Source organism: Podarcis pityusensis, assembly GCF_964106645.2.
Source record: "Podarcis pityusensis genome assembly, chromosome: 17".
Classification (NCBI taxonomy): domain Eukaryota; kingdom Metazoa; phylum Chordata; class Lepidosauria; order Squamata; family Lacertidae; genus Podarcis; species Podarcis pityusensis.
In genome coordinates this window covers 5,193,070-5,216,780 of record NC_138042.1, presented here as the reverse complement: position 1 = coordinate 5,216,780, position 23,711 = coordinate 5,193,070, and the positions used below count along the sequence as shown (strand labels likewise).

At 45.8% G+C, this 23,711-nt stretch overlaps 2 protein-coding genes across 4 annotated transcripts; one reads left to right on the top strand and one right to left on the bottom strand.

Moving 5' to 3' along the window:
- The first annotated feature begins 2,382 nt into the window (after window positions 1–2,382).
- On the top strand, window positions 2,383–13,442 carry TIMM17B (translocase of inner mitochondrial membrane 17B). The gene is made up of 6 exons (XM_080988383.1): window positions 2,383–2,497; window positions 4,274–4,373; window positions 10,204–10,267; window positions 11,504–11,632; window positions 11,743–11,853; window positions 12,959–13,442. The coding sequence occupies exons 1-6, from the start codon at window positions 2,472–2,474 to the stop codon at window positions 13,045–13,047; spliced, it is 519 nt and encodes a 172-aa protein (XP_080844509.1). The 5' UTR covers window positions 2,383–2,471; the 3' UTR covers window positions 13,048–13,442.
- Window positions 13,443–14,039: 597 nt separating this feature from the next.
- Window positions 14,040–20,741, bottom strand: LOC308466990 (chemokine-like protein TAFA-1). Of its 3 annotated transcripts, XM_080988398.1 has the most exons (6): window positions 20,058–20,741; window positions 17,186–17,385; window positions 16,394–16,572; window positions 15,688–15,828; window positions 14,976–15,100; window positions 14,040–14,791 (listed from the first exon to the last, which is right to left on the bottom strand). In XM_080988398.1, exons 3-6 carry the CDS (start codon window positions 16,539–16,541, stop codon window positions 14,774–14,776), a joined length of 432 nt encoding a protein of 143 aa, XP_080844524.1. In that variant the 5' UTR covers window positions 16,542–16,572; window positions 17,186–17,385; window positions 20,058–20,741; the 3' UTR covers window positions 14,040–14,773. The 3 variants fall into 3 exon arrangements, with proteins under 3 accessions (XP_080844524.1, XP_080844526.1, XP_080844525.1); XM_080988400.1 differs by lacking the exon at window positions 14,976–15,100 and having other exon boundaries at window positions 20,058–20,735; XM_080988399.1 differs by lacking the exon at window positions 17,186–17,385 and having other exon boundaries at window positions 20,058–20,726.
- Window positions 20,742–23,711: the final 2,970 nt, after the last annotated feature.

Below are 23,711 nucleotides of genomic sequence, written 5' to 3'. Positions count from 1 at the left end.
CAGACGCCTTCATTTGCAAGAAAACATGTCTCTCCCATATCAGTCTCTAACAGCCACAGCCAGTGTCGGATTTACATATAAGTTAAACAAACTACAGTCATACCTCGTTTTGTGTTTGCTTCAGGTTGAGCGTTTTCAGGTTGCGTCCCGCAGTGACCTGGAAGTAACGGAATGAGTTACTTCCGGGTTTTGCCGCTCGTGCATGCGCAGACGCTCAAAATGATGTCACGTGAATGCGCAGAAGCAGCAAATCGCGACCCGCACACGTGCAGAGGCGGGTTGCGTTCTGCTCAGGGTGCGAACGGGGCTCCGGAACGGATCCTGTTCACAACCAGAGGTACCACTTAGGGCCTCACTCTCTTGGGGGCCCCAAAAAATGTAAAGGTAAAAAACCTGAATGTAGATTTCCAAAATATAAGATAAAAAACAAATAAAATAAAACCTACATACATTAACAGTGTTTTGTGTTGTGTAGGCTCCTATGATGTAAGTAATGGCCCTGTCTGCTAGCCTGCTCCCTAAAATATCACTGGTTTGTTCCTTTCTATATATAGGGTGCCTGGGACGCAGGTGGCGCTGTGGGTTAAACCACAGAGCCTAGGACTTGCCGATTAGAAGGTCGGTGATTTGAATCCCCGTGACGGAGTGAGCTCCCATTGCTCAGTCCCAGCTCCTGCCAACCTAGCAGTTTGAAAGCACATCATAGTGCAAGTAGATAAATAGGTACCGCTCTGGCAGGAAGGTAAACAGCGTTTCCGTGTGCTGCTCTGGTTCGCCAGAAGCGGCTTAGTCATGCTGGCCACATGACCCGGAAGCTGTACGGCAGCTCCCTCAGCCAATAAAGCGAGATGAGCGCCACAACCCCAGAGTCAGTCACGACTGGACCTAATGGTCGGGGGTCCCCTTTACCTTTACATATATATAGGGTGCCTACATTCTGCATGGACTGGTTGCATGGAAACATGTGCAAATGGATTTGGAAACCTATTAGGTCCATAAATTACCATATAGCATATAGTCAACACAAAAAACAGCAACAATTTGTTGTTGACAGCTGGACATATAAAGGAATATTACCTTCAGTAGCCTAGGGCCTCATCAAACCTTAATACGGCACTGGCCACAGCAGACACTAACTCTCCAACAGTTTGACTTTACCTTCGAAGACACACCCCTCCACTGCCTCCCGAGACAAGGATGCCAACAAATATACTTTTGCATGTGCATATACATCTTCTTCGACGATCACTCGTAGGCGAGTAAGATTGTCTTCCATGAACAAGGTCTTTACAGTGAGTCTGTAAGGATCCGTACATCCTTCCACAGTGGGGACATAGGTTTCCGATGGGAGTTGATCACGGTGTGGATTTGCCAAGCATGCCTTCCTCTTAGCACGTTTCTCTCTTTCATCCTGAGTTTGAGTGTCTTCAAAGTCCATGGCACCTTTGGTAAAGGCTGTTCTCCAACTGGAGCACTTGCAGGCCAGTGTTCCCAATTGTCAGTGTTTATACTACATTTTTTAAGATTTGCCTCGAGACATTCTTTAAACCTTTTTTGTTGAGCAGCAGCATTATGCTTTCCATTTTAAAGTTTGGAACAGAGTGGATGCTTTGGAAGATGATAATCAGGCATCTGCACAACGTGACCAGTCCAAAGAACTTGATGTTGAAGAATCATTGTTTCAACACTGGTGATCTTTGCTTCTTCCAGTACACTGGCATTAGTTAGCTTGTCTCCCCAAGTGATGTGTAAAATTTTCTGAGACACCGTTAATGGAGGAGTTGGAGATGGTATTTATAAGTGGTACATATACACATATCACAGAGCTTCCAATACATAAAGAGATGCTACGTTGCACGTAAATAATTTTTTTAATGGAACGCAGGCTTTCTCATATTCATATATATATATATATATATATATATGTGTGTGTGTGTGTGTGTGTGTGTGTGTAATTTATTTTCCATTTAACATTATACATTCACACCATGATTATCCACTATACCGCCATGACTCTTTAGAGCCTATCAACTTCCCTCCCACCTCATGGCTTTCGAAATTAACCTTTATAGCATTGCAATATATACGTTTTCCACTTCTAACTACATTCATTTCAGAATGGCTTAAAAATTTAAATAAATATAGAAAGGTAGAAATTTTCTCATTACAAGTCTTCAGACAACCCTGCTAGGGATGTTAATTGCTTACAATAATCTTTCACTCCAGTCCTTTCGGAATACTTGATCATGCTAGATTCGGATTCTTCCTGTCAGCTTCGCCAGTTCCGCAAAATCCATCACCTTCATCTGTCACTCTTCTTTCGTCGGTACTGAATGCAGGCTTTCTCTACACTTTCCTTTCTCTAGAGCAGAAGAACCCCCTTTCACGTGACTGAAGCTGGCCAATAGCTGGTTGTCACGTGACTCGGTCCCCGTGTTGTCGTCCTCCCCTGTCACGTGATCCGCGCAGCCATGGAGGAATATGCCCGGGAACCCTGGTAACGGGGAGCGGGGGCTGCCGGGGGCTCAGCGGGGCAGGGAGGCGAGCGTGACCCGAGGCCCCGTTTTCCGGCCCCGGGAGCGGCGGTGGCGGGTGGGGGGCACGTCCGTCCCGCGCCCCTTCCTCTCCTGCACCGACACAACAGCCCTGCGAGGTGGGGCCGGGTGAGCAGGGAAGCCAGCGGCTCCCGGCTCTGCCCGCCGAGCTCGGTGGCTGAGGAAGGGCTTCCACCTGTGATAGGAATTTTATGGTTTTAGATATATGGCAACGTTCATAACCACACGTACATAGATCAGCACAGGAAAGCCAACCTGGAACCATTTTGATTCCTAAACTGAGCAAATGTTTCTCTGCATGGTAAAAATGGAAAAGCCTCCCCATTGTCTCTTCCTTCACAAATCCTGTCTTAATCTGTGTTTGAATAAGGGTGTGAGCCTTATCATTACAAAAGACTGCCAAGGCTCCCCAAGAAATCCAATCAAGTAACCTGCCAGACAGGAAATAAACAAAGCGACAGGAGAAAACAACATGCAAATGTTCTGTTTTAGACCGCCTTATCTGAGGGGTGGTCTTAGGTTACACCCCTTCTGTGATGAATGCATAATGTTTCTGGGGGTGGTCTTGATCTAGAGGATGGGAATTTCAAAAGTCTTTATAAGCCCTTGCACAACATTTTTGGGGGTCCTCTTCCTCTCCTGCGTGTGAGGGGAGCACCCTGTTGCAACAGATTAATAAAGATCAAGCTTACTAGCTGCTTTGCTTCTCAATATTCTCTGGTTGGCCTGTGTTATTTTCTCCTACCAATAGGGAACCTATGTAAGGACTCTATATGGGCTCTTGGATACCCCATAAGGGAAAAGGGCATATTTTTATTTACAACACACCGGGGGCTCCGCGGCCCCAGCTATGGACAGCTCAACAAGTGTTAGACGTTTCCCTTTTTTAAAGGGAAATTCCCTTATTCCGAATAGGATTCCTCGCAAGAAAAGGGAAAAGTTGACGGTTAGACGTATTTTTCTTACAATTCCCTTATGGGATATCTAGAGCTTGTCTCTCTCAGGAGCTCTTTATGGGTCGGGGAGAAAGCAGAAGGAGAGTAGATTGAAAGCAAAGCGGCTAGTCAGGCTGATTACAGTCATACCTCGGGTTGAAGTAGCTTCGTGATGAATGTTTAATAATTTATTATTTATACCCCACCCATCTAACTGGGCTTCCCCAGCCACTCTGGGCGACTTCCAACCAAATATTAAATTAGTCTATGTTCAACATAATTGGGTTGCTATAAAGTCTCTTAGGGGACGCGGGGGGCGCTGTGGGTTAAACCACAGAGCCTAGGACTTGCTGATCAGCAGGTCGGCGGTTCTAATCCCCGTGACGGGGTGAGCTCCCGTTGCTCGGTCCCAGCTCTTGCCACCCTAGCAGTTCGAAAGCACGTCAAAGTGCAAGTAGATAAATAGGTACCATTCCGGTGGGAAGGTAAACGGCGTTTGCGTGCGCTGCTCTGGTTTGCCAGAAGCGGCTTAGTCATGCTGGCCACATGGACTGTCTGTGGACAAACGCCGGCTCCCTCGGCCAATAAAGCGAGATGAGCGCCACAACCCCAGAGTCGGCCACGACTGGACCTAATGGTCAGGGGTCCCTTTACCCTTACCTTTAAGGTCTCTTAAGATTGCCTGCCCCCCAGCTGCTTAGCACCATTTCTAAGTCATCTCTTTGTCACTTTTGGGGGGCTTTCAGGGCCTCCACTAACTTCACTTCTCTTTCCATTTGGCAGCCCCTGGCGAATTGTAGATGACTGTGGTGGCGCCTTCACCATGGGGATGATTGGGGGAGGTGTCTTCCAGGCTGTCAAAGGCTTCCGCAATGCTCCAGTGGTGAGTCCCAACCTACTTTTCTCCTTCCCTTTCCTTCAAGCTGCAAGTGATGGACATGGATGGGCTCAGAAGACACAGATTCATGAAGAACCCTGGCCGAGATTGGCTCCTGTGAATTCTAAAACATTTCCCTACCTATTCTTCCTCTTCCCCTCCCCTCTTTTTCTTTGTCTGTTAGATTGCATGCTTGTGAGTAGCCCGGCTTTTATTTTCAAACTGGTTTCAAAATATTACAATACGATAATCTTTATTGTCATTGTCCTATACAGAACAACGAAATTGAAAAAATCTACATCAGACATTCAAAAACCAATAAGCCTGCTATCCCAGCTATCCCAGTCTGGTTAGCCCCCTAAAAACTCTGATACCCCATAATTAAATACAATATTACTCCCATAGAGACTACCTTACACTGCGTTTAAAACCAAAATCGCATTTGGATAGAAACTGTTTCTCAGGCAGCTAGTCCTAGTCTTTATAACCCTGTACCTTCTTCCAGAAGGCAGAAGCTGAAAGAGATCATTAAATATAAATAAATAAAAATTATTATTATTATTATTATTATTATTATTATCATCAGTTCTGGGGTGCACACTATCCTGCACTATCTCTGCAGCTTTCTTATGGCACCTGTGCTCTCTTCATCAGGTCTTTGTTGTTTTCTCCCCAGGTTAGGTCATCTCTCAACTCCATTCCCAGAAATCGAAACACCGAGACCTGTTCCACACACTTCCCCTCAATAATAAGTGGCTGAATATTTAATTTACATTTCCTAAAGTCCACAGTAATCTTTTTTGTTTTCTTTAAGTTAAGGAGTAAGTTGTTTTTCCTGCACCACTCCCCCTAGCACACGTATGGGGCTTTGAAGGCCAGTGATCCTATAATGCACTTGCCTGAGATGATAAGCGATCTAATATATGACATTTTTGGTTGCCAATGAGAAGCAGAAATTTTATGGCTAGTGATCATTTTGCTGTGCTGTTGATTGGCTCTTCCAGCATGCCAATAATCGCAGACTGGTTCTGCTGAGCACAAGTTAATGTGGATTGGCTGTCCTCAGAAGTGTGCTTCTTTAGTGGGAGTTGGTGATTGCTGTGTGCTTTCTGCCAAGAATGGGTATCCCTAAAGAGCCAATACAGAATAGTGGTTCATGGTTCAATCCTTACTGGAAGTTTTGGGATGCAACTCAGCATATATTAAGGCTGATGGGGTTTTGCATTGGAGAAATTAGATTGAGAGAGGAAGCTTCAAACTTCCTATATTGTCTTTCTAACCTAACCTGTGCTGACCTCCCCTAAATTGCTAGACTGGGACTTGGGGTTGCTGATCTAATTTTCTCTCCTCTCTAAAGCAGAGAGAGAGAGGAGATATCTTCCTTTATTATCTCTCTCTCTCTCCTGCAGATATCAAAGACTAGGAATGGTTCTTTGCATCTCTAACTTAGGTAGCTAGAACTGGGAACTATTTACTGTGCAATATGTATTTCCTATAATAAACTTAGTATCCTTATTTTCCGTACCGAGAGTCTTTGTGTGATTGCATCCAACATATTAAAACTGCTCAAACAACAAGTATACAGCCAGCTTCCAAGCTGTGTGCTAAATCTGTGAGGTCTCATTCAACAATCCTAAACTACAGAAGTGACTGCTGGAAGAGGTTAGCATATCTATATATCTCCGCCTCCCTGCCTGAGCTGGTTTTAAGCTGGTGTAAGATGAGTCGGTCACGACTGGACCTAATGGTCAGGGATCCCTTTATCTTTACCTTTATGTCTACTTTTGGTAACCCAGGGGCTCCTTCAAAATGCAGGGCCTACTAGCTAAGGTTTCTTATATGATCTGGTCCCAAGCTCTGCATTTTATTTATTTATTTATTTATTTATTTAGATTTCTTACCTGCCTTTTACCACAAGGGTCCTAGGGTGAGTTACAACAACAAAATATACAATTGTAAAACAAAGGCAACGGATACCACCATTGAACAAGTGCAAGGAATTAAAAACAACTCCATATATAAGACCAATACAAACATTTAAAAACAATCCTACCTATAATAACAGTTAGAAATATTTCCAGTACAGATGCAGCCTGGGATGAAGATCTCCACTTAAAAGGCTTGTTGAAAGAGCAGGCACCAAAAAGACAGTGGAGAGGGCACCTGTCTAATATGAAATCAGAGGGAATTGTATACATAGGACCTTAGATGTTACTACTAAGACCTTGAACGTGGCCTGATAGCAGATTGGCAGCCAGTACAGATGCTACTGAAAAGGAGTTATATGCTGGAGTTGCCCCTACAAGCAGCCTAGCCAATGTGTTCTATGCTAGCTGCAGTTTCCAGATTTGGACCCCAGATAAAGTGCATTGTAGTAATCCAGCCTTGAGGTAACCAGTGTATGGACAACTGTGGTTGAGCTATCCTGATCCAGGAAAACCGTAGCTGTCTTACCAGGTGAAGCTGGTACAAAGCACTCCTAGCCACTGAGGACAGCATTGCGCCCAGTGACAGAGAGCAAGAAGAGCACCCCAGATTAGGCACCTGTTTGTTTTGGCCCAGAGCCTCCATCTTGCCAGGATTCAGACTCAGTTTAATAAACTCATGGAGCCATGAGCTCATCAAGCAGACACTGGGTGGGGATGGAATGGTTTACAGGCAACAGCCATTTTATGTGCGTTCAATTTGTGTGTGACTGTGAACACACACAACACCCAGAAGTACAGTGGTACCTTGGTTCTCAAACTTAATCCGTCCCAGAAGTCCATTCCAAAACAAAGTGTTGCAGAACCAAGGCGTGCTTTCCCATAGAAAGCAATGCAAAATGGATTAATCTGTTCCAGACTTTTAAAAACAACCCTAAAGCAGCAATTTAACATGAATTATACTATCTAATGAGACCATTGATCTATAAAATGAAAGCAATAATCAATGTACTGCACCGTAAAATAAATAAGACAGTATTGTAGATGATAAAAATAATAATAAAAAAATTCTTACCTGCACTAATGATAGTCATTGTTTTGATGGGGGGTTTTATCCATTTCTGCAGTCACACAATCAGTCAATCAGTAGCTGAACTGGGTTCCACACAGTCGTAAAAACAAATTAACTGAAAAAGCCTCAGAAACAAAAACGCAAAATAAATAGCAAAAACAAAAGAGCCCAACTTAATCCCTTCCGGAAGTCCGTTTGACTTCTGAAATGTTCGAAAACCAAGGCGCAGCTTCTGCTTGGTGCAGGCGCCCCGGAAACAATAGCTGACAGCCGCATCGGATGTTCGGCTTCTGAAAAATGTTCGAAAACTGGAACACTTACTTCCAGGTTTTCAGCATTTGAGAACCAAGGCGTTTGAGAACCAAGATACCACTGTAGTCAGAAAAGGGGGCTGGGTGGGTGGGGGTCAGGAACATAACCCCCATGCAAAACAGTTATTGCCTTATCACATCACAATTGGCAGGTCTGAGGCACACCAACAAGGTTCCCTGAATCCCCATACACCTTTCCCCTCAGCTGAGGAAAATACATGGGCAGAACTTGAGGTGTAGGATTCCACAAAAGTGGCTGCTGGGCTTATAGGTCTATAACTGGCTAGTGCTCCAGAACTGATCTCTGGGCAGAAAATTGCTCATGGCTGTGTAGGCAGCAGCAAGGGAGAACATATTTCTATTCTGAGCAGGTGGCGTTGCCACTTTTGGCACCATCTCAGTAAGTGTCGCTCCACTTCCTCCTCCCTGTCGCCTGGGAGTCAAGTGTGTAGAGTTTGTGCTCCTGCTTCTTGTATGTCAAGCCTGTCTCCTCAGTTTTCAGCATTTACTCTCCGTCTTCGGGCTGTAAGTGCTTGGGGGAAAACGCAGCGGTCCAGTTTTGAGACTGTTTTTGTCTGTTGTGGGAGATGGAGGCCTTGAGGCCGGGTCTTGCTTGTGGCATCTGGAAGACCTTCAGAAGCACTCTGAGCATTTCCAAAGTTCAGCACAACAGTGGCACAAGCCCCCTGTGTTCCTTCCCGGCTCCAAGCTGGGATGGGAATGCTGGTCCTTTTGTACTGTACTTCAGAGAGGATACCTGAATGTTTTCTTCTGCATGGCAAATAACATCTTTCAGTGGTGGTGGATGATCTAGATTGGGGAAGGTGTCTTTCAGAAACACTCCCTGGTGCAGCCCCGATTTTACTGAGATGCCCTGTGTTTGTTTCTAACTTTTTTTTGTGGGAACACCAGGAGGTCCAGTCCCCAGTCTTCTACAATCTCATCTAGTTTGCCCCCAAGCCTGCTCCTTCTTGGACCATGTTTTATCTCCCAGATTGATACTTTGGGGACAGACTGGATGAAGAGCTAATTACAGAAACAGTCTACATTGAGTTATGTGCCCCGGTGTGTACAGTCTGATCTTATGATTGCTTACTCAAGTTGCCCATTGATTTTAACGGGACTTACAGGTAAAAGTGTTTAGAATGGCAACCTGGGATTAAAACTGAGGCTATTTACTTTGCTGTCAGGCTCCATGTTCCTTACGTGTCAAATGTGGCTGTTAATTAGTTACCTTTGACCAGTTATTTGTGCAGGAATCTCCATGCATTTTATGGGGGTTAGAGACTTCTGGTCATCTATAGGTAATTGTGACTGATGCTGCCCTTCTGAGCTACTGTTTTGTGCTTGGCTCCTTCTGATGTGAGCTACAATCAAGGGGTTTGCATCTGTGAGCTTGTTGTTCTCCTTTTTGTCCTGTTCACATGCAGGTTTGAGCATTTATGCCCTAACTCTAAGTCATGGGTAGGCAAACTAAGGCCCGGGGGTCAGATCTGGCCCAATCGCCTTCTCAATCCGGTCCGCGGATGGTCTGGGAATCAGCGTGTTTTTACATGAGTAGAATGTAAAACACATATCTGGGTTATTTGTGGGGCATAGGAATTCGCTCATTCCCCCCCAAAAAATATAGTCCGGCCTCCCACAAGGTCTGAGGGACAGTGGACCGGCCCCCTGCTGAAAAAGTTTGCTGACCCCTGATCTAAGTGCTTGGAAAGAGTTTCAATGAGTAAGTTTGGTAATTGCTTTCAGTTAACAGGAGGGATTGAACAGAGTTATTTTCATTTCGACTGGCCAGGCAGAATCTGTTCTTGCCCCCAGCCCCTTCCCCTTGGATTCTCAGTTGCTGTTGTCTTAAGCAGAACAGTAGATCATGCAAACCTTAAGTCTGCCCATTTCTATCTTAGGTAAGACTCGGCTGTCACATCTGTAGTATGAAGTTAATGGAGTGACCGGCCCGACAGCATTGTTGAAATGATTACTGCCATAATGTACATGCCATTTGAACACTTGAAAGAAACTACATGCATTTTAAATGTTGTTGGTCTTGGATATCTCCAAAACAAGAGTATCTCCTCTTCCTATTTTTGTCTTGCAACGTTTGCCTTGCAGTTCTGTGTGTCAGACCTTGGTATAGTTTTGTATGACGTTTCCCATTCTCACCCCCCATTGTGTCACACCATGGTTTGGCTCTCATAGATTAAATTGTGGAGAGTTTAATGCTTGAGATTATCCCACTGGATAACTGAGGTCAGGTAGACAACCTGTTTTTCTGGTGGGAAAGTGGCAGTTGCAGAGACACCCTGAGTCCACCTGCCTTCCGTGGATCGAGACCTGTGGCTTCTGGCTCCACAGTATCATTGGAGTTTGGGAATTGTATGTGCCTGTGTTCCTTGAGATGCGGAGAGTGTCTTGCCTTGGCTCCCCTTAGCCTCTTCTACCCTGTGCTTGAACGTTTTTTTCAGGGTGTGATTTTCTCCCCCAGTCCATTGTGAGTTTTGACTAAGGTAGTTTCTCCTCCTTTTTCCTAGGGTGTCAGGCATCGGTTCAAAGGCAGCATTAACGCTATCAGAGTCAGAGCACCACAGATTGGAGGTAAGGGAAGTGACCTGACCCTTGGGTTGGCTGGTGGGGATGTGGGCAGTGTTGTAAATTAAAAGATGGATCAGACAGGTTGTGGGGTGAGGTGGATCGAGATTTGGTTTATTTTAAAGGAAAACCAGCAGTGCTGTATTGTGGGTAAAAGTGTCAGACCACGGTTCAAATCCCCTGTCAGCCTTGAAGCTCACTTGGACCAGTCACTGTCTCTCAACCTACCTCACAAGGTCGTTGTGACCGTAAAATGTGTGGAGTGGGGCATCCCAGGGGGAAGTTTCAGGAAAAGTGTGATATAGATCAAATGTTATAACTGCTGGCCAAGTGAGGCAGGAATTAAAGAGAAGAATTTGTAGAGCTTGGAGGCTGTTTTGTCATATTGAGTTAGTTGTATAGCCCAGCCCCAAAGCTGGCAGTTAAATCTCATATTGGTTTGGTCAAAAGCAAGGCCATATGTATTCAGTGAGGCTTACTTTTAGGTAAGTGTGCTTGGGATTGTAGCCTTAGAGTAAGTGACTCAATAAATGAATCCTAGTGAAACATTTCACCATTATAAACCTCAACTTAAATCCCCACTTTTTTGGCTCAACCTACAGTTGGAAAAGGCAGGGGGGCCCCAGTAGTTATTGAGGTGGTTCTGAAGTGGCCTCAAGGTTCAACTTGGGCAAGTCCTACAGCAGGAGGTGGAGCCATACTTTTCTTGAGAGAAGGGAGGCGTCCGCTAAGAATGCCTCTCTTCACACCCTTCCTCTCTGAACGTGACACAGAGATGGTACCATTAGTGATCTTGCCACCTGTGTGATTCTGCTTGCGCAGAACTCCAAGTGCCTGGCAAACGAGCCATGAGTCAGTGTTTTACAAAATCAAAACAAAAAATTGTTTCTGCCTTTCACAGTCCTTGGAGATAAGTTTAACAATCTGTTCGTGGGGAGAATATAACTTGTGTGTCCTGGAGTGGCTCTTGGCCCTTCTTCAGGAGCTCCAAGCCTGTCACTCTCCCCATCGATCCCTGGTGCTCCCACCGACCCCGTAAGGCTGCCTGGTTCTTTGCCAGCGTGTTGTCAGAGTTCCACCCTGTCTCAGCCCAATTCAGCACGTGTGCAGGGCACATTGTGTAAGCCAAGCATTTGGCTTTGCTTGGCATGGAATTCTAATACCTTTTGGTGCCAGTTACAAATGAACATCCCTGAGTCCAGCTGGTGTCTCCACATGCTCTCTTTGTGTTCCTCCTCGCAGGCAGCTTTGCCGTGTGGGGCGGGCTCTTCTCCACCATTGACTGCGGCCTAGTGAAGATGCGGGGCAAGGAGGATCCCTGGAACTCCATCACAAGCGGGGCGCTCACGGGAGCTGTGTTAGCATCACGCAGTAAGTGGTGGCCAGTGATCCTATAACCGCAGCGCCTCCACCTTTCCCCTTAACCTCCTGTGGCTGAACGCTGAGCCAGGGCACTGGGACTGAGAGTTCTTTCCCCTTAGGTGGGCCCTTGGCCATGGTCGGCTCGGCTATGATGGGAGGCATCTTGCTTGCCCTGATAGAAGGTGTCGGGATTTTGCTGACGAGGTACACGGCTCAGCAGTTCCAGAACCGTAAGTTCCAACATGGCGGCAAGAAACAGAACTCGGGATTTCCCCAGAATGATGGATTTGGACTAGGAACCGAAGGACCTCTCTGCGCTTTGGTTTCGGCCCCATAGCCTACCCAGGGTTCCACTGAACAATCACACCTGCCCTCTAAGAGAAAACAGCTCCCCAACCAGGCTTCCTTGTGGTTAAAGGAATGGGATTACAGTGGTACCTCTGGTTACGTACTTAATTTGTTCCGGAGGTCCGTTCTTAACCTGAAACTGTTCTTAACCTGAAGCTAATTGGGCCTCCCGCTGCTGCCACGCTGCCACCCTGCGATTTCTGTTCTCATCCTGAAGCAAAGTTCTTAATCTGAGGTACTATTTCTGGGTTAGCGGAGTCTGTAACCTGAAGCATATGTAACCTGAGGTACCACTGTATATAGTTTGGGACAGGCTGAGTTCTCAGTCACTTGCAGCTCTGTTCTGTGGGACACAGTAAACCAGGTGAATTCTGGAACCCGTTCGGGAGAAGGCAAAAGCCTGGTGTCATCTGTGTGGGAGAGAGAGCATGTAGAGCACATCCTCCCTCCCCCCCCCCGGATGAGCGGCTGCCACTCTCTCATGCAGACGTGGGTGTGTGGGGAGGGAAGTGACAGGCAGCGTTGCTGGGGGGGCAAAGTTTGCCTCCAGCCCTGACAGTGCCTGGCTTGGTCTCCCCTGACACCAGGGTGGTGTTACAGTACACGCGAGTGCTTGTCGTTCCACCGCCCCCTTGGCAAAATACAGAGCCTTCTGCCACTCCACTTGCTGCGATTGGCATTTTGCTGCTCCTTCTATAAATGCTTGCAGAAGTTGCACTCCTTTCCCACGGTGTCTGACACCCTCCCTTGTCCCTTTTACAGGTGTAAATTCTAACCTGCATTTTCTTGCCGCAGGAGTTGGGTTTTACTTTTCACTTTTTTCTTAATGAGTCACCCTCGCCCACATCTCTCCTCCCGATTGCACCTCGGCCGCCTCCATTGATTTCTATCCCCAAAGATAGTGGCCCTTGGCTGCGCAAAACATGAATCATTGCACGCACATCTCTTCCCTGCTGCTAACTGTCCCTTCTTGTCTTCACTTCTCAGCCAACCCCTTTGGAGAAGATCCCAGCCAGCTGCCTCCTAAGGATGGCTCGCCACCTCCAGGGTATCCAGGATATGGACATTATCAATGAAACTGTTTGGGTCCAAGGAGATGTCTATTTTTGTAGGACTGGAGCAGGAATTTCCCCATTGAAGCTACTCAAGACGTTCACACGGCAGCACTCAAACCCCCCACAAACCCCAGCATTCAAGAAATGCCATTCCAAGAGTTTTCTTTGGGAAGGAGGGAGTGAGGGAAAGGGGTCAGGGGCTTAAGCGACAATTGAACCATGTAATATCTACCTCTCTGGTGGGCTTTTGTGTTGATGGCACGATGAGCCTCAGGAAGCCTTCCATGTGTGCTGGGGGAGCCAGAGCCTGTGCTGGGTGATCAGCTAACATGAATCCTGAGACAACGTTTCTTAGCTCTGTAGCTTCTGGATGTGTCTATAAACAATTAAATGGTCATGACGAAGGACTTTAGAAAGGCTGTCTCTCCCTGGCTTTTGAGCGGTGGGGCTTCTCCTGCTTTCTCCGTAGTCGGAGAACCCGTCCCAGGTTAGCTTGCAAAAAAACTGTCGGCAGAGCAGTGTGGGCCTTGTTCTACCAGGTATTGTGTGCAGTTAACGGGGTGCGATGGTAGCAAGGAAAAGCTGAGCCCATGTATCAAGAGCCACGGCTCCCGAAATAAGACTCCCTCTTCTACACCAGGGGCTCAGTTAATCCCTCTGTTTTTGCTGCCTGCTTGAGGCTGCAGAAACAGTGGGGTTGTCAAAAGGCATAGCAGGCTGCAGGAATAACAGGGTGGACCGCATTCAGCGTAGTGGATCAGTTGCGCTGGCCTGGCCTGGCCTTGAGCCGAGTTTTATCCCCAATAATGTGATGCACCGTATCGAAGGAGGACAGGTTGGAGGGCCAAAGAGGGTTGCAGAGCTTCTGATCTGCCTGCAGTTTCCACCCAGCATAAAGAAACAACCCTTTTAATTGTGGGATGCAGAAGGATCTGAGGCTCTGCTGGGATCCAGGTTGATATAATCCTCCACATCTGAGCCAAACATTTCTGATCCTTGAAAATGAATGGTGATTGCCATTTTATATGTTTTTAATGCTGGGTCCATGGACTTCCATTTTTATACAAAAGCCTACTAACATGTTGGAAAAAACCCATATATATATATATATATATATATATATATATATATAATTGATTTGCTATGATGCTCATTAAAAGTGAGTGCATCTTTACATATAAAACCAGACCTCTTTATAGCACACTTTTTGGACTGCAAATCCCCTTCTCTTTGGCTTCCTTGTGTTTTAAGATCTTTTCAAAGAAAAATGGTATGTATTATCTGTTACAGGTGTAAATACAAACTGGCTCTATGGCTTCTGTCCCGGAGAGTTTAATTAGACACCTGCCAAAAGGGAGCGAAGGAGGGGAGGAGTTAACTGTGCAGGTTGCATCGAGGAGTTACAGAAGGAGTCTGAGCTGACATGCTGCATTGCATCCAGGGAAACAGATTTTAGCCTTTGCTCCGATAAAGGCGAAAAGGTCTTTGATTCCATTCCTAGCCAAGGACGGCAGCAACCGTTAGAAAAGGCACCAAAGCCCAATCTGGGTACCAGCACCTGCTCTCCACGGCCACTTGATCTTCCCCATTGCAGCTAATTGAGCAGTGTAGCTTCCTTTGTGATATTTGGTCCTGTGGCTGTGTAAGGAATCGTATTTCCTACTAGCATTTGTAGCAAGGTCCTTTGGCCATCGCCAGATATCTTGTCGTATTCACTTGGGAGGTGGATCCTTCGGCGCTGCAGATCTCAATACCTGGGGTGGATCTGAAAGGGAAAACAAGACAACTTGTCAGATGGAGGAAGGAGGTGAGCCTTATCCACAGGACCTGCTTAAAAAACAAAGCGGAAAGCAAGACAGGGTAGCAGCTGGGAAGTGGAAAAGGAGGCTTGGTACACATTTGCCCTTTGTAGGCTTCACCTACTGTGGGGAATGTTAAGGGACTAGTACCTTGGTGGTTTTGACACGGTTTCCTAGTGAGCACATCCAGCCGGAATTGTCAGGCAGCGCTTTGCACTCCTCTTCAATCTGGCAGGGCTCCATGTCACACCACCATTTTCCAGTTACAATGGAAGCTGCAGAGTAGAAATAAGCATCTGTCTCTGCCACCGCTAGTTCCACAGTGGGCAGCCTCTCCTATCCATGCAAACCCTTTAGGACAGGCAGGCTATAGGTCAGGAGCAGCTGTGAGCCTCCCAACGTCTTCCTGAGCCACAGACCAAAAAGATTGACTTGCCTGGCTGTTCTAAGGTTTGCATCTTGCTCTGCCCCAAAGATTCAAGGCAGATTGCATTATTATTTTTTTTTAAAGTGCAGTAAATCCCATAGGCTTGAAGGGCTGGGCTACCACTTTCACCAATCCATTCCCCTGCACTTTGCCCAAGGGATCCTCTACACAGCTAACGTTTGTTATTTCCCCTTACCTTCACCTCTCAGAAAGGGGACTGCAATTCCCTGAATTCTCTCACTTCACCATTCCCTCCAACATTCTGGCCTCTTTCCAGTTAAAAGGCAATGGTCCTTTCCCATCCTGCCTCCAATCACTTTCCTATTCACTCCCTTCTCCAAGGCCCCAGGTGTTTGGGTTCCCTGCATGTTCCTTGGTCCCCCTGGACTTCCCTCTCTCTGGAAGTGGGAAGAGGCCTTGCCTCAAAGCACTTACTATCCACGCAAGAAGGTTTGCCGCGGGTTGTCCCAGCCACTTTCCCCGGGAGACAGGAGCACTGGATGGTTTGAGACCTCTCCTCGATGTGGTTGCGGTTACAGCAGCGGCGGATAGCAATCACCTTGCAGGTGCCGCCACCTGGAGCAGGGAGGAAACAAAGACCTGAAGTGGGAGCCATCAAGAGCTCCCTTTGAGAAACCACAGCAAAGTCCTGCACACTCCTTTCTCATCGGCTATAGCTTTGGTCTGTGAGAGTCCCAGCTCCTAACCTTTCCCCAAGCTTTGTTTCCCTTACTGGCGTTAGACTGTCACATATATATTGTAATGCCTGCCCCTATCTCATCATGAGTGTTGGCTGCCTGAAATCTTCCAGTACCATATTTTGTGTGGTGCTGCCACACAAAGACTCCAGCAACGGTTTGCCTTCCTAACTGAAGGTGTTGCTCAATCACACTTTGAAAGTTGAGAATGTACAGGAAAAATGCAGGTGTTGTAATGGTGCGTGCATGAAATAATTGGGACTTGTAAAATACAGCGGTGTAAAATGGGTAATGTATAGCTTGGCGCTCTTTTCCGAGTAGATGTGATGGAACTGAAAGCAGGCCAAAGACCCAAATCTAGCTTCCTAATAACAAGACAGGGAGTGGGCACATTTTGCTTCTTGCATATCCAAAACTCCTTCTCTAAAAGAGAATTGACTCACTGATCACTGGGACTTGATCTCCTGTGGTTTGGTACCAGTACTGGTCATGATGATGCTGTTGAGTGTGAATAGGGAACTCCTGAGCGCAGGTTCCTTGACACAGGAGGATGGTAAAAGCCATGACGATAACTGGAGCAGAAGGGCACATTGTGGTAGGTCTGGAGAGGAGGGTAGTGGGGCTGGGGGAAGGGAGGGAAGAGAGAGAAGATCCTCTTAACAGTTCAGTTAGTAGTGTTTCTTCCTTGGCCCATCAGGTTCTGTCTTAAGCCAGTTTTCTGTGGGTTGGAGAGATTTTTTTTAATGTGCAGGGAACATCCAAACATACAATTCCACCCACTTGCATTCTGAAGTGGTGCTGCCCCTTGTGGACTATATAGTATGTGCTTTTTCTCAAAAGTTTGATTTGGCTCTCCAGAAAGTTTGGCAGACATCTCATTAATGTCTTGGGCTCTTGGGAAGTCCATGGTCGCATAGGCATGAGAGACCCCTGCCCCCAAGGAAAACAAATATATTTCTATAGCTCTGTGCTTTTCTTATGTTGTAGGACAAAAGATGAGCTGTGCTGGGTGAGATCAAACACCTGTCTAGTCCAGCACTCTGTGGCCAATCAGAGGCCTTTTTTGGCAGAGGGTAGCACAAGCAGGAGATGGGTACAATAGCCTTCTGCAATTATTCCCCAGTGACTGGGACTCGGAGGGAGTATAGAGCCATCGCAACTTGTAGCTATTGAGGGCCTTATCCTGTCCATGCACACATTTTTTGTATGTTGCATTTAAGAAGTTTATTACCTACCGTTCAAAATGAATTATTCCCACAGTGGTTTGCAACTTGTGCAATATACATATATATATATATATGTTGTTTCGTGTAGGCTAAGGAAGATTGGCTGCTCCTTCTCCAGGCAATCACAAATGCCTCTTCAGGAAGACTGCCCTGGTTGATATCTTTGTGGACTTATTCCTCACGCATTAATTCCTATACAGATATCACGCCTGTGTAAGGAAAACATTACACATAGATCACATGCACACAGTGTATCCATGCGGTAAGAAATAATGCTCATTTATCATACAAGATTGTGGGTTCATGATTTTCTGACCAACAATAATTAAACAACAACAACCCCAGATCATTGCTCTCCTTCCAACAGGCTCCAGTCTTGTTGCAGAAATACATGAGAGGTAATGCAATGCAGCCTGGGACACTCTAGATTACACCCTGCAAATATCCCATGCTTAGAGTCTTCCAAAGGGATGGTGATGTTTGAATTCCTTCAGCATAATGGAGACAGATAAGGAGAGGCTTATCTGCATACTCATGAAGAATCGCAAAAATACTAGATTTTAGGGAGAGACAGAATGCATTCCATTCTCTGCCATAATTTTTTCATTTCAGAACCTAGTGGTGGCTGTTCCATAAGTCCAGCAAATCCTTGCACCCATACAGCCCCTGGTGCTTTGGCAGTTGAGCTCCACTTCCTCTGAATTCAGCTGTTGGGCACGGTTAAGTCTCTCTCACTGGCCAGGTTTTTGCAGCAGATCATGGATAGGGGCACCTCACCCTTTCAACTATTGGAATGCTGCCAAATGCAAACCAATTTTACCAAAAGGGATTGTTGCCAAACTTCCTTTGCTCTGACTCTTGAGCTGTCCACTGTATAGTTTAAGCTAGACAACACTACACCTGCCTTTTCTGCTCAAATAAGTGAATGCCAGTATATTTGCACTAGCACATTGTCACAGTCCCTGATACAGTAATCTCCACACTTCTCAGGTTCTTAAGACTCTTCCTAAGCAAGAGGGCGGGACGCGGGTGGCGCTGTGGGTTAAACCACAGAGCCTAGGACTTGTCGATCAGAAGGTCAGCGGTTCAAATCCCTGCAACGGGGTGAGCTCCTTCCAACCTAGCAGTTCGAAAGCACGTCAAAGTGCAAGTAGATAAATAGGTACCACTCTGGCGGGAAGGTAAACGGTGTTTCCGTGCGCTGCTCTGGTTCACCAGAAGCGGCTTAGTCATGCTTGCCACATAACCCGGAAGCTGTACGCTGGCTCCCTCAGCCAATAAAGCAAAATGAGCACCGCAACCCCAGAGTCGGCCATGACTGGACCTAATGGTCAGGGGTCTCTTTACCTTTACCTTTAAGCAAGAGGGCAGGTTTCTACCTGCGGATGCACTCTTAGAAACAGTTACCTTGATGTAAGCTCCCATGGATTGCTTACTCTGAGTAGACATGCACAAGACTGCCCTGTAAAACTTAGGTAGCTATGCAACTATGACCACCGATTGTGACTTTAACTGAAACTATTTCTCCCCTTTCTGTTTATGAATCCAGTATCTGAGCAACTGTGCATATTAAGGATAATTTCACAGAGATTTACAGAACTTAATCGTGAGAGAGATGGAACTTTCACACTGGCTTTGTAAATCCAAAACATACTGATGAACAATTGGTATGTGAATAAAAGAAAGTCATGCAAGACTGACGGTCAGATTGTCCCTACCATAAACTGCAACAGTCCTGGCAATTAGAGTAATTATTGTACAGAGTCTGATGCCCTCCCATGTTCCATTACTGTTGGCAAGGAATCGTGGGGTGGCACTTCCTTGCAGGAAGTAGACATGGTGCAATTGCAGCATGAGAATTAACCAGGGACTAATTAGTTGCCATTAAAGTAAAGTAATATGCAACTGCTCTGAAGAGAGAAAATGTATGCCCTGTTGCTCTTGCTCCCCCCCCCCATTTTTCTCCTCTGCTTCTCCCACTCTTAGTTCACCCCATGTAGAAGTGCTCATCATAAGCTCCGTGGAACAGGGATCTTTAAAAGGAAATACATTTCTCCGTAAGTGCATTCCAGGTGCTTTCTTACTTAATAACATCTATATCCCACCTTTTCTCTGAAAAACTCAAGGGGGCATGCAACGTTCTCCCTTTCCATTTTAACTACAGAATAGCCACCCCTGAGAGCTAGGCTGGCTGAGAGAGAGTGATTGGCCCAAGATCACCACCCAGGGAGCTTCATGGCTGAGTGAGGATTGAACCTGCAGGTCCCCAATCCCAGTCCAGCATTCTAACCACTGCACAACATTGGGTCAGTAAGGCACCAGGGACATCAATGGGAATTGTGAAATAAACAATGTATTTCTTGCTACATCCCAGTGGTTCAGAGTGTGTTTAAATATAGTTTTGTCCTCTCAATTCATGCACAACAACCCTGAGAAGTAGGTTTAGGCTGAGAAATAGTAACCTTAACCCTAAGCAGGAAGTTTAACCCTTTCACCCACCTCAATACCCATAATATGGACACCGTCTAGTGAAGAAGGAAGCAAGTGCAAAAGATCTGAGACACATGGGATAGATGAAACAATATCTTATTAAAACACAAACTTTCAAGAGCTTATTTGGGTTCAGACCCACTGTAACAGCATTATAGTAAAAGAATGTTGCATTTTAATTTGAAATTCTGGATCATTTTTTTAAATGTCAAGTTGGCTCAGCAAAATATGCATATTGCTTCTTATTTGCCTTCAATTTTTATGGTGCCAAGACACCTCCAGCTACAAAAGACTGGAGAAACATAATTGGTTACCCCTTGATCCCATTTCTTCTGAGCCAGTCATGCAACTTATCACACCCCTATTTTTCATAGCACAAATCAAACCTTACCTGTGACTCTGTCCTAGGTTCTGAAGTTTTCTCACCTCTCTTTCCCAGCCATGGAGGGATACCTTGAACCCTGACACATCTTCCTCTTTGTTCTGACTATCTATTCCTGTACTCAGTTTGCTGGGGAGTGGTGGGAGGTGGGCATTGAGCACAAAGTCCTGGAACCAAAGTAACTGTTCTTGCAGCTTTGATCTGCCCTGATCACAACCCCCTTATGATCTAGCAACTGAGCTGCTCTCCCATCCAGATCTGGGGACAGAACCAAACGTCCTGGCTCCCAGCACTCCTTCTGTAACCCAGCAGATGTCTCAGTATCTGTGTCAGTTTTTGAATCTGACTATTCTTCAGCTTCCGAGCTTGACTGATATCTGTGTACGCGGATTTGCATGTGTGATAGAAAGAGAGATCCAGACTGCCACTCCCTTATACTCTCTGTCCAAACAGCCTTCCTAAGACACCCACACAAGGTTGCCTCCTACAGATTTGGCAACCCAGCCCCACTCTCACTGGGCGATGAGCCCAGCATAGAACTTTGCCAGCTTTTTTTTTTCTTGCCTTCACTGCTTCTCACTTTAGGAGTGAACTGTTAAACATTGGAGTCACAAAAGAGGATATTTTGCAGGGATGCAACTACAGATTTCTATCGCTCTGCAGGTCTTCAATATCCGAGAGCATACGCTCTTTCAGGGCCCTGCAAATAAAGGAACATGTCTGAATACTGACCAGAATGGCATCAGATCTTGTAGCAATGTCACCGCTACAGGGTCAGTCAGTGGTGCACATTTTCAAGTTTAGATTTGTTTTTTTTGTAGTCTGCAACGATGAGGACTTGAAACCCAACCTTTATTTTAAAACATAATCTGGCATGCCCTTGATATGTTAAAAGAATGTTTTCTATATGATTGCAGGGACTGCTGTATATGGTTTGACACTAAGGTACAGGATGATGGTGAAATGTATGATACACCACTCCCCACATCCGCACTCATCCAGGGCTCATCCTGGGACTTCATAACCAGTCGCTGCCACCGCAGTGGTGTTTCATCTGATCCCTGATAGTTTCCCCTCCACACACATACTTTCATCAGTATCCCATTCCCCAAAAAGCAATTTCTGGCCAATGACAACTATGTGAGGTAGAGGTTGCAGAAATTATTGATAGGTCTGCTGTTGTCAGGCGGTGGATTGACCCCAAAGGTGCAACACCAAAGGAGACCACTGTGTGTTACCCTGAAAGCTTGCCAGTGGTGTCCTGCAGGATTCCACCATGCTGTTTATCATTTAGATGAAGCCACTGGGGGCTGTCATCAGGCGTTTCGGAGTGAAGTACCACCGATATAGAGATGACACCCAGCTCTATCTTTTCCATCTAAATCAGGAGAGGTGGCTGAGGCGCTAGACAGGTGCTTGGAGGTAGTGATGGGTTCAAGCTAAATCTTTTTTTTTTTAAATAATATTAAATTTTAAAAGGTTACAAAAAGAAGAAATTAAAAACAGCATATTAAAGAAAGACAAAACATCACACCACAATAAAAAAAGAAAAAAGAAAAGAAAGAAAAAAGAAAAGAGAAAAAAATACAATGAATCTTCCCATAACTTATCTTTCATTTGCTTATTTCCTTGACCTCCTCATACCTCCCTTTTTTGTATTCTAGTTCAATTAGCTATTTCAGCAAGTCCTTTCCATCTTTTCCAGTTTTTGTCCTCTATTTTATCTTAATATAATGTAACTTTACTTTCCCTCCTTTCACCATTTAGCAATCTATTTTTTCTTAATCCTTTATAGCATTTCTGCTAAAACCACATTACTTCATTCCAACATCCTTCTAACATTCCTTAATTTTACAATGTTTCTGTAAATAAACTTTAAATTTCTTCCAATCTTCTTCCACGGGTTCAAGCTAAATCTTGAAGAGACAATGGTTTTCCAAGTTCTCGAGTCCAGGAGGTGGGAAGACAGCCTTGTTCTGGACAGGGTTGTACTCCCCTGGAAGGAGAAAGTTCAAAGATGGGGGCTACTCCTGGATTCAACATTGTAATTTGAGACCCAGGTGGCCTTGAGACCCAGGGGTGCCTATTTACAACTGCATCTGGTACACGAGCGACAGCCCCTTTTGGGCAGAGGTGACCTGGCCATGGTACTCCACAGTCCGGAAACTTCCAGCCTGGATTATTGCACTATGTGGGGCTGCCCTTGAAGATGACTTGGGAACATCAACTGGTCCAAAATACAGCAATTGGATCACTGGCTGGAGTTTCCTTCTGAGCACGTATAACCCCTGTTCTAAAACAGCTGTGTTGGTTGCCAATTTGTTTCTGGGCCTAATTCCAGGTGTTCACGCTTGTGCTTAAAGCTCCAAATGACTTAGGCCCCAAATATATGAAAGAACGCCTCCTTCTCTACAGACCCTCCCAGATATTAAGATCAGCAGAGGGGTCCCCACCACCCTCAGAAGTTTGGGGTGGTGGCCTGGGAGCGGGCTTTCTTTGTGGCAGCTCCTAAGTCAAGGAATTCCCTCCCCACAGAGTGCATCTGGTACCTTCACAACTTTCAGCAGATACTGAAGAAGAAGAAGAAGAAGAAGAAGAAGAAGAAGAAGAAGAAGAGTTTGGATTTGATATCCCGCTTTATCACTACCCGAAGGAGTCTCAAAGCGGCTAACATTCTCCTTTCCCTTCCTCCCCCACAACAAACACTCTGTGAGGTGAGTGGGGCTGAGAGACTTCAGAGAAGTGTGACTGGCCCAAGGTCACCCAGCAGCTGCATGTGGAGGAGCGGGGAAGCAAACCCGGTTCACCAGATTACGAGTCCACCGCTCTTAACCACTATACCACATGGGTTCTCTGAAGACACACACGTTGGCCTTTGACTCCCGAGATGTGTGTTTTCAGGACGCACCCTATTCCTGTGACTAACTGTTTCCACTGTTTTTAATTCTGAATTGTTGCAGCCAACCCTGACACTTGCTGGTAAATAACAGGGGATAAAGTTGTTAATCATCCCTGACCATTGGTCATGCTGGCTGAGGCTGATGGGAGTCCAACAAAGCTGTAGAGCCACAGGTTCTCCACCAGGGCCAGGGCCTTTTCAGTGATGGCTCCGACCTGGTGGAACGCTCTGTCCCATGAGTCTAGGGCCCTTCAGGATTTAACCTCCTTCCGTCGGGCCTGTAAGACAGATCATTTTTTAAAATGTCAAGTTGGCTCAGCAAAATATGCATATTGCTTCTTATTTGCCTTCAATTTTTATGGTGCCAAGACACCTTCAGCTACAAAAGACTTGAGAAACTTAATTGGTTGCCCCTTGATCCCATTTCTTGGCCTTTAATTTGAATTCAGCCTGATCTTTTATTTCCCTTCTTTTCCTTCCCCCTCCCCTTTTATGAAGATCACCCACTCTGAGACCCCACAGTTAATTCTCCCCTGGCCTCCTCGTTGGCCCAAGTAGGACCAATTCAGCCAGCTAGCCCTGGGGATTATCTAATTGATTTTTGAATTTTATTGTTATTCATGTTTTTATACTGTATTTTATGCTGCTTTTATAATTAAGTGTTTTAAAGTGTTTTAAATTTGTTGTTAGCTGCCCTGAGCCCGGTTTTTGAACCGGGAAGGGCGGGGTATAGATAAAATTATATTATTATTATTATTATTATT